Source organism: Rhinopithecus bieti, unplaced genomic scaffold, assembly GCF_001698545.2.
Source record: "Rhinopithecus bieti isolate Rb0 unplaced genomic scaffold, ASM169854v2 scaffold_12086, whole genome shotgun sequence".
NCBI classification, from domain to species: Eukaryota; Metazoa; Chordata; class Mammalia; order Primates; family Cercopithecidae; genus Rhinopithecus; species Rhinopithecus bieti.
This window is the reverse complement of record NW_016807466.1, coordinates 3,430,503-3,441,189: the sequence shown is the minus strand read 5'-3', so window position 1 is coordinate 3,441,189 and position 10,687 is coordinate 3,430,503. Positions and strand designations below refer to the sequence as shown.

At 50.3% G+C, this 10,687-nt stretch overlaps 1 protein-coding gene across 8 annotated transcripts in view; it reads left to right on the top strand.

Moving 5' to 3' along the window:
- Positions 1-1,640: 1,640 nt before the first annotated feature.
- The window catches only part of TTC7B (tetratricopeptide repeat domain 7B), a 258,957-nt gene continuing 249,910 nt past the window's right edge, over positions 1,641-10,687 (top strand). For 7 of the 8 annotated variants that reach the window (XM_017882311.1, XM_017882310.1, XM_017882309.1 and 4 more), the window contains exons 1-2: positions 1,641-1,795; positions 6,975-7,143. In XM_017882311.1, the coding sequence (XP_017737800.1) occupies positions 1,646-1,795; positions 6,975-7,143 (319 nt within the window). In that variant the 5' untranslated portion in view covers positions 1,641-1,645. The remainder of the gene's footprint in view (positions 1,796-6,974; positions 7,144-10,687) is intronic. The other variant, XM_017882307.1, reaches the window with a different exon arrangement.

The window sequence follows — 10,687 nt, the reverse complement described above, 5'->3', positions numbered from 1 at the left end:
ACTACCCAGAATCTTAGGGGGTCTTCAGTGATGACTTTTTGAAATAATTTTAAATTGCATATATAATAGGTAGATCTATTCTTTTTAGGACCAGGATGTTAAAGACAAAGCCAAAGTCCATTCTTGCCACCAACCCCAGTTGAGGTCCCCTCCCCAGCACCCCAGCTGTAACTACTATCATGGGCTTAAGATATGTCCTTCCAGACCTTTTAAAACTGATTTTATATTTTGATACAAGTATGTTCTATCCCATCCCCGAAAAATAGACCATGCTTAGGCTGGTATATGAGTTGTTCTGGGTTTATTCAGAACAGTCTGGGGGTTGGTGTGGATTCCAAAGAGCTGCTCCTGGAGTGAACTTTTCATTCAAATTAAGCCAATATAGACATCAATAAGTTATAACCATAAGTAGTACGCTCTCAGGAGTCAAAGCTTCATGCAAGCATTCCCAGGTATCTGCAGAGTTACGACTTTTAGACAGAAACAGAGGAACACTCTGTTGCTCTGCAAGAATACAGACTTGCATTCAGGTCATTTTGACACAGACTCATTTTAAGATCCAGCTGTACAGACATTCCACCAGCTCCATAGAACACAGCAAAGAGCTGGGGATTTCATCGCGCCTCTCCTGAAAATACATAACACTGGGGTTTGTGTGTGTTTTATAAAGATCATAATGAATACCTCATAAGCCACCTTTGTTTTTTTCCTACTGAACTTGAGCTCTCTCCATGTTAATATGTATCTACTGGCAGCCAGGCACGGTGGCTCACCCCGGAAATCCCAGCACTTTCAGAGGTTGAGGCGGGTGGATCACCTGAGGTTAGGAGTTTGAGACCAGCCTGGCTAACATGGTGAAACCCTGTTTCTACTAAAAATACAAAAAGTTAGCCGGGTATGATGGCATGTGCCTGTAATCCCAGCTACTCGTGAGGCTGAGGCAGGAGAATCACCTGAACCTGGGAGATGGAGGTTGTTGGTGAGCTGAGATTGTGCCACTGCACTCCAGCCTGAGCAACAAGAGCAAAACTCCATCTCAAAAAAAAAGTATCTACTGGCAAAGAAACGACTGAGTGCTTGAGTCAGCACCTATTTGAGTACATGCTACTGGAACATTCTTTTTTTTGTTTTGTTTTGTTTTGTTTTGAGATGGAGTCTCGCTCTGTCGCCCAGGCTGGAGTGCAGTGGCTGGATCTCAGCTCACTGCAAGCTCCGCCTCCCAGTTTCAGGCCATTCTCCTGCCTCAGCCTCCTGAGTAGCTGGGACTACAGGCGCTCGCCACCTCGCCCAGCTAGTTTTTTTGTATTTTTTAGTAGAGACGGGGTTTCACCGTGTTAGCCAGGATGGTCTTGATCTCCTGACCTCATGATCCGCCCGTCTCGGCCTCCCAAAGTGCTGGGATTACAGGCTTGAGCCACCACACCCGGCCAGGAACATTCTTTAAATGAACTGAATTCACTATGAGGTGGTGTCCACTTAGACCCTATGAAGGCTATGAAGTTCCAGAAGGACCTTGCTGGGGGTCTGGAGCCTCGGGGTGTGGTGGTTCTGGGGTCCTTTGAGTTGGAGGGGGGTCCTACATGCATTCCTTGCTCCCACTTTGTTCTCACTTTGTTTGGCTTCTCACTTTGTTTTTGTAGATGACATGGCAGAACTTCTCCTCGGGGAGTCGAAGCTGGAGCAGTACCTGAAGGAACACCCCCTGAGGCAGGGGGCCAGTCCCCGAGGCCCCAAGCCCCAGCTGACTGAGGTCCGCAAGCATCTGACTGCCGCCCTGGACCGAGGGAACCTTAAGGTACCATGGGCCTTTGGGCTGAGGCGACACTTGCTCACCTGCACACCGCCATGGCTTATCTTCTTAGAAGCGGGCCAGCTCCCAGTTGGGTGGATGTGCCAGTCTCTAGGATGGTTGACCACTGCGGGGGCTTCTGGCCCAACAGGGTCTCTCTGATGAGAGTCTTCAATGACACGCCATCTGCACAATGCCACTTACCTCTCAGATGCTTGAACTAAAGCTATCCGATATAACCCAGAGCTTAACCTGACATGTTACCAGTTCTAGAAAAGAGAGAAGTTAATCAGAAGGGGTGCTCAACGCACAGCTTCCTGCTCATCAGTGTAACAAGCCACTGTGGCCCAGAGCTGTGGGAGGTTCCATACTGGTGCCAGCAGGCCTGGCTTCACGGTTGGGAGGGGGCCAGGAACTTCCCCGCATCTCAGCAAAGACCCTCACCCGCTGGCACAGGGAATATTAGGCGCTGCCCCCTATCTGTCCATTCTGTTTTCTGGTCTCATTGCACCCAGGTTTCCTTTCCCTCTCACGTGGCTTTCCTTCCTTTCTTCTTGGACTCCTCATTCAGTTCCTTTTGCTTTTCATGGGGGTCATCTCCTCTTCCTGCCCTGCCCTTCTGCCCCCTGGGTGGCTCACACTGCCCTGGCTCTAGACACTTCCCCTAGTTCAGATGGCTGTCTGCGGCCTGCTCCATCCTGCCCCTCTTCCCCAGGATGTATTTCCCACTGAGGACGGTCTTTGGTGAACTTCTGGAGCTCTGACTTCTGTTTCCTCTTAACTTTGATGACTTTTTTCTCATTTTTCTTCTCTTCCTGTCTTGGAATCCTGTGAGACTCCGTGTTTGGTCTTTATTCTTGTTTGCGTGTGCACGCTTTCCCATGGGAAGCCATGCTTTCTTTGGCTTTACCTTTCATGTCTGTGCTGCAAACTCAAGCCTGCTCCCGACTTGCTGTGTGACTCCAGGGAGGTTACTCACCTCTCTGCAGCTCAGTTTCTTTAGGTTTGAATGGGGTGGGCTCTTAAAGGGGTGAGCTTGGACCTTCCCGGCTCCTGCATGTTCTAAGCCTATGAGCTTTCAATTTGAGCTGTTCCTTCTCTTGGTCATCTGGCCACCTCCTTGGCCCTGTTGCAATGGAGGGCCTGGGTAACCTTTGAGTAAGTTAATATTGGTGTTGGTCAGTTGTGCAGCAACAGGCTTTTGGAAACCCTGATAAAGAGCTGCTTTCAAAATGGTCTCTGTGTATGTTGTCTGCACGGGACATAGCTCCAGGCCGCTAGGAGGTGGCTGGAGAGCGTCACCTCAACATAGGGACCCCGCCCTAGGCCCCTAGGGGGTGGCCGGAGAGGTCACCTCAGCGTAGGGATCCCAGGTACTTAAGGACTCCCTGCTGCATTTGGGCTTCAAAAACCAGGTCTTCTCTTTCCCTGTTCAGTTTCTCTGTAAGGGCCATGCCACGCTTTGGTGTGTGGCAGATCACTTGAGGCTAGGAGTTCAATACCAGCCTGGCCAACGTGGCGAAACCCCGTCTCCATCTCATATGTTGTTTTTTTTTTTTTGATACGGAGTCTTGCTCTGTCGCCCAGGCTGGAGTGCAGTGGCGTGATTTCGGCTCACTGTGAGCTCCGCCTCCCAGGTTCCCATTCTCCTGCTTCAGCCTCCCGAGTAGCTGGGACTACAGGGACCTGCTACCACACCCGGCTAATTTTTTGTATTTTTAGTAGAGACGGGGTTTCACCATGTTAGCCAGGATGGTCTCGATCTCCTCACCTTGTGATCCGCCCGCCCTGGCCTCCCAAAGTGCTGGGATTACAGGCGTGAGCCACTGCGCCCGGCCTCATCTCATATGTTCTTAACCAGTGACATGATGACACAGGTGGACACAGGGTACGTCTTGATCTGGGGACACAGGTGGTAGGTCTTGATCAGCAGGAGAGGGTGGAGGGACAGCAGGCACATGGGCCACAGCTCACAGTGATGGCCAGCCAGACTCAAGTGTCCTGCTGGGAGGTGTGAGGGGAGATATCTGGCTCATTTCTTTCCCCTGTCTACCCGCCCCACAACTTCATCTTGAAAAATTCTCCTTTCATTTCACCAGGTATTGATAGGTTTTGCTTTCCATCCTCTACAACGCCGTGTGGTAGTAAGCACATTGAATTTATTTTATTATTTATTTATTTATTTTTTGAGACAGAGTGTTGTTCTGTCGCCCAGATGCCATCTCAGCTCACTGGAACCTCCGCCTACCAGGTTCAAGCAATTCTTCTGTCTCAGCCTCCCGAGTAGCTGTGACTACGGGTGTGTGCCGCCACACCTGGCTAATTTTTGTGTTTTTAGTAGAGACGGGGTTTTACCATGTTGGCCAGGCTGATCTCGAACTCCTGACCTTAGGTGATCTGCCTACGTCGGCCTGTAGTCCCTCCGAAAGTGCTGGGATTACAGGCCTGGGCCACTGCACGAAGCTGTTGAATTTAATTCAAGTTAAAATTCTTGAGTCTGAGTCCAGTTCTGGATTTACAGGCTGTGTGATTTTGGGATGTTACTTAACTTCTCTGAGCTTCATGTTTCTCAGCTGCAGGCCTACTTAGCCCAGGATTGTTTTGAGGCTCAAATGGAGAAATTCTTTCAAAGATGTATAGCACTAGATACACATCATTTCTTGCTATGTTATTAGTTCTACCTAGAGAGTTTTTTTCTCCTATTGCTGTTTTTCACCTTCTTCCATCTTATAAAGAATGTTCCAAAGCCACACATCTTTTGCATGGGTGTGCTGTCCTACTCACACTGACTAATGTGAAACTTTCTCTTTCCTTGAGCTTAAGTCCAGCTTGTCTTAAGTAAATTGAGGCTGGGAAGACCAGAGCCAGCCAGCCATGTGGTGGGATGGAAAGAGTCCTGGACGAGGAGTCAGGACATCTGGCTTCTGATTCAAGGCAAGGAAATGGTCCTTATTGTGAGCAAGGTGGCCCCTGACACCGTGTTGGGGTTGTTCTCCCACTGCCCCGGCAGCCAAGGCGCCCTGGCCAAGCCGTTTCCTGTGCTTGGCTGCAGACTGGACTCGCCCAGGGAGGCTCTCCCAGTGTGTCCAAGCTGTGCCTCTAGGCTTGCAATTTTCTTCAAGCTTTTTCTCCGCCTGGCTCTCCAGTTTGCTTTCGGGTTTTTTTTTTTTTCTCCTTTGGTAAAATATACATAACATACAACCTAACGTTATAGCTCTTTGTAAGTGTACAGTATAGTGGCATTAAGTATGTTATCGTTGTCACCACCCTCCATCTCCAGGACTCATCTTCCCAAACTGAGCCTCTTGTGATGTATCCATTAATGCTAATTCCTCATTCCCCCTCCTCCTTCAATTCGCCTTTAATCCAGCGGTTCTCAGAGGCTGGAAGCTTGGGGAAGGAAGAAAGACTTCCCAGAATGTCCTAGGAAATGTTTCCAAAATACCCAAGCCTGGCCCGTCCCCCACCTGGGTGGAGAACCCCTGTGGTGGATGCTTTTTTTTTTTTGAGACAGAGTCTCGCTCTGTCATCCAGGCTGGAGTACAGTGGCATGATCTCGGCCCACTGCAGCCTCCGCCTCCCAGGTTCAAGCGATTCTTGTGCCTCAGCCTCCTGAGTAGCTGGGATTACAGGTGTGCACCACCACGCCCCACTAATGTTTGTATTTTTAGTAGAGATGGGGTTTCACCATGTTGGCCAGGCTGGTCACGGACTTCTGGCATCAAATGATCTGCCTGCCTCAGCCTCCCAAAGTGCTGGGATTATAGGTGTGAGCCACCGCACTTGGCCTGGATGCTTTTTTTCTCTTTTCTGAGTCTGTTTTGATTTCTCCGTCTCCAGATGTAATTCTAATTCCTCTGGTGCCTCTCCCTTGGGCCACCCATAAACACTTTTGCTCCTATCAGTCCTCCTTGCCCACTCCACCATCCTTTCCAGTGCTGCCTGATGTCCTTCTCTCTTCCAAGAAATGCCTGGAAGCTGACCACGTTGGCTGAGATAGCTGCTGTAACACGCTGTACCTGGCTACCTGGCCTTGTTGTCCACCCATCAAAGCTCTAGGTTACAGTATAAATAGTGTGGTTTCATGGTGTGCCTCCGTAAGCAAAAACCTCAACTTTGAACTGCTTGGGCTCTGAGGAGAAGGTCTGGCCAAGGAAGATAAATCTGTTTCCTTATACAGGTGGCAGGGTGGCCTGTTCTCTCCCTAGGAAGGAGGGCAATGATGATGATTTGGGGAGTGGGGGACTGGCCACGTCAGCCTCGCTGACTGGGAGGAAGGGGGGCCCACAGAGAACTTCCAGCCTTCAGTCTCTGGGGAAGGTACCAGGTCATCTCAGTTTAGAAACTTCAGTGGCTCAGTGAGAAACTTCGCCCTGGAAAGCAAGCAAGTCCTAATCTTCACATCCATTTGGGAAGGCCCTCCTTGATGATTTGGGTTACAGGGTTGTGGTGCATCTCCACTGCCATGGCCGGCCCACCAGGATGTCTGGGCCGCTTCTTTTCTGAGACAGGTGCTTGTATGTTTAACTTAGGAAGCATTCCTTCCTTCCTTGGCCCAGCCAGCCCACCCAGCCATGGGCCTGGTGAGGGGAGCCGCAGGGTTTTGTTTTGGTTTGGTTTTTGCAACAGCTTTCTTGAAGTGTAATTCACATACCATACAACTCACCCATTCAGAGTGTCCACTTCAGCGATTTTTAGCATATTCATGAAGTTGTGCAACCATCATCACAATCAATTCTAGAACATTTTCATCACCTTCCAAAGAAACCCATCATCATTAGCAGCCACCTCCCATTCCTAGCCAAGACGAATCTATTTTCTGACTCTAGATTTGACTATCCTGGACATCTCATACACATGGAAGCATACAATATGTGGCCTTTTGTGACCGGATTTTTCACTTGGCATCGTATTTTTGGGGTTCGTCTATGTTGTAGCACATAACAGTACGTCATTCTTTACTACAACTGAGTAATACTCCATTTTATGGCTAGCCCACATTTTGGTGGACATTTGGGTTGTTTCCACTGTTTGGCTATTGTGGATAACACTGCTCAGAACATTCACGTCCAAACTCTTGTGTGGGGAGCTGTGGGGTTTTACGGCAGCAGCTGGCTGGGCTCCGAGGGAGCATCATGCCTGATATTGTAGGAAAATGCTTTTCTTTCTCTCCTTTCCCTTCTAGTCAGAATTCCTACAAGAATCCAATCTGATCATGGCCAAGTTGAATTATGTGGAAGGTGATTATAAAGAAGCTCTGAACATTTATGCCCGGGTGGGCCTGGACGACCTGCCGCTGACAGCTGCCCCGCCCTACAGGCTGCGGGTGATCGCAGAAGCCTATGCTACCAAAGGTGAGGCCTGTGCCTTCTAACACAGTATCCCATGCCCTGGAGCCAGCAGCACCTCTTGGGAGCCGCCTATTTGACCCCTGGCCCTTGGCTGGTGATGAACCTGGCAGTTCCCAGCAAGGCTGCTGGGGCTGCCCTGCAGCACGTTGCTGGGTCATGCTAAGCCCAGCAGGGGTTTGTTCCTCCGAGCCAGCGGCCATCAGCTGTCACTGAAGGGGATGAAGGAAAAACATTTCAGCAAAGTTTCTTCCTTCCTTCCTTCCTTCCTTCCTTCCTTCCTTCCTTCCTTCCTTCCTTCCTTCCGTCTCCCCTCACTCCTCCTCCTCCCTCCCTCACTCCCCCTTTCTTCCTTCCTTCCTTCCTTCCTTCCTTCCTTCCTTCCTTCCTTCCTTCCTTTCTTCCTTCCTTCCTTCTTTTTGAGACGGAGTTTTGCTCTTGTTGCCCAGGCTGGAGTGCAATGGCACGATCTTGGCTCACTGCAACCTCCACCTCCCGGGTATAAGCAATTCTCCTGCCTCAACCTCCCAAGTAGCTGGGATTACAGGCATGTGCCACCACACCTGGCTAATTTTGTATTTTTAATAGACAGGGGGTTTCTCCATGTTGGTCAGGCTGGTCTCGAACTCCTGACGTCAGGTGATCTGCCCACCTCCGCCTCCCAAAGTGCTGGGATTACAGGCGTGAGCCACCGTGCCTGGCTTCAGCAAAGTTTCTTGATAAGTAATATGCAAATTCAGCAGGGGCCTGCCTTGGTAATTAAAATCCTGCACAGCATATAGGGATTCATATCATATGGTCAATTGGCCACGTGGCTGATGATGTTTTTATTCATAAATGCCACCTCTGGGTTAATTAAGGCTAATCAGTTGCCACACAACAATCACTAGCAATCAGTCCTTTCTTAGTTAACTGTGTACCTATTCAGGGACAAGAAGAACGCGTAAATATCTCACTGCCATAAAGCAGTTTGCACTCTAGTATGAGATAATAAAGTCTCATGGGAAGAAAAAGTATGGAAGCACAGGACACACAGACGACTGGACTGTTCCAAGCTGCCGCTTCCTCAATCTATAATGGGCATAATCACACCCACTTCATGGGGCTATTAGGAGGATTAAGCCAAATAATGTATGTAAAGCATTTAATGTAGTACCTGGCACATTCTAAATGCTGCATAAATGATATTTTAAAATCTCGACCAGGTGCAGTAGCTCACACCTGTAATCCCAGCACTTTGGGAGGTCAAGGCAGGAGGGTCACCTGAGGTCAGGAGTTCGAGACCAGCCTGGCCAACATGGCGAAACCCCGTCTCTACTGCAAGTACAAAAATTAGCCGGGCATGGTGGCAGGCGCCTGTAATCCCAGCTACTCAGGAGGCTGAGGCAGGAGAATTGCTTGAACCCGGGAGACAGAGGTTGCAGTGAGCCGAGATCGCGCCACTGCACTCCAGCCTGGGTGACAAGAGCGAGACTCCATCTCAAAAAAATTTAAAAAATAAAAAATAAAATCTCAACCCCAAACAGGGCAGCAAATGGTAAAAGCTAGGGATGGGTAATACAGGGAGGTCACTTCAGGCCAGCAGGGCCAGGAAGGCTTCCTAGAAGAAGAGGGACACTTTGAATGGGACTTCTTAAGGCCATGGCAAGAAGTGGACTATCTGGAGTGGCTCCTGTCCTTCTGGCCATCTGCTGTTCAAACCATGTACCGTGATTGACTGTGGCTGGCAGAGGCCAGGACCCTGGGTGGCTCGTCCCTCCAGCACAGTCATGAGCTGGCCATTGTGTGCTGCCAGCACTTTCTGGCTGAGATGAGGGGGCTACAGGTGGTCCAGCCTGTCTGACTCAGTTGTCTTACGCAATGTTGAACAAAGACCCAGCCCGGGGCACACTTGTTAAGAGCTTTGTGATGGGAATGATGTATTCACCCAGTTCCCTGGGGACCCTTGAGTACTGCCAGGCTCCTCTAATTCTAAACATCCCCGTGGGCTAGGAAAAAATGCCACTGCTCTCGACAGGGCACTCTGGCAGTTTAATGGGCACGCCCCTTTGAGGCTGCCTCTGGGGTCCTGACAGCATTTGGCTTTGTTTGCGTCTGTCTGAGTTATGGGGAATGCTGGGGTCTGTGCCACACAGCCACGCTCTTCTCTCCCTGGTGCTCACCCAGCTACCTCACATGCCTCAGAAGCTGTGTATGTGTGTGGCCAGCAACAGTATTCTGGAAGGAGAACAAAGCATCATCTGGCAATTTCCACCTGCCCAACTGCCCTGGGGATGGTGGGTGGTACCAGGAGTTGGCTTGCTATTTGGGGGTGGGAGGTGGCTTTGCTTGCCCAGTACCCAGAGCCCACGTCCTAGGACTGGTTCTGAGATAGTTTAATGGAGGCAGGCTGTCTACAGGTGGCACTACCAGCTCAGTCTTGTGGCTGCCATGAAAGATAGGCGAGGAGGACAGGCGACTTGGGCCCTGAGCCTGGCCCTGGGTGATATGTGGTCACCCTACCCATGAGGTTGTGGCATTGGCTCTTAGGACACCTGCTGGCTCACGGGAGACCTGGTTCTGGCTAGTTTCTGACTTCCGTGAGTGCAGGTACAGTCACATGTGTGCCAGGAGAGGAAGGGTCACTTCTGCCTAGAGGAAGTGGCCAGCAGCCTGGGGGCTCCAGGCCCTGGAGAGCCTGGTGGGCAGGTGAGAGGCAGTGTAGAGGGACAGTTTTGAGCACCGGCCCTGACCGTCTGCCTGGGTCCTACTCTGTGTGTCACATGCTGGCTCTGGGCCCTTGTACAAGTTCCTAAGCCTCTCTCTGCCCCTGTTTCCCCGCCCATCAAGCTCTCATTGGCTTGTCACGAGAGCTGCATGAGATAGCACACATAAAATGCTTCTACAGTGCGGCACATAGTGAGCGCAATGTAAATGTCAGCTGAAGCTGAGTGTTGACTGGGCCGTGAGGGACTAGAAGTGACTTGTATTAACAGGGCCATTTTGGGCCCAATTCATGGAGATGCCCAGAGACAGGTCTGCTCTCTGAGGAGTTCAAGAGGCCCTCAGTCCTAGCTCTGTGTAGGAATATTCTTGGCTCTTCTTTCTTCACCAAGGTCCCTGAGGAGTTTTAAGGGGAGGCTGCTGCCAGGGTGTTCTCTGAATATTAGTCCCTCCTCTATGCTGTCTGCACACTGCTCTAGGCAGCGGGATTGACCTACACACTTTCTTTGTCACCTCAACTTCTCCCTGGTGACCTGAGGTCTGAGTTGGTCAGGGTTTTCAGATACAGTCCCTTCCCCTAGCCAGCCAGCATTAGCCTTTGCTGATTGGGAATTGGAAGCCTGTATGGTTCGGCTCCCAGAACCTCCTATGGGCCAGCACTATATTAGGGAATTTCCTGTCTCTTTAACTCTCCAAACCCCAAATTTACTGAAGAGAGAAATGAGAGGAGGTGAGGTTGTGCAGAAGCGTAGCAGTGGCCATGGTGTACTGAGAGATTCCTGCGCACCAGGTGTGGTGCCCTTTATCCCAGTATCTCATTCACTCTATTTTTTTTTTTTTTTTTTTT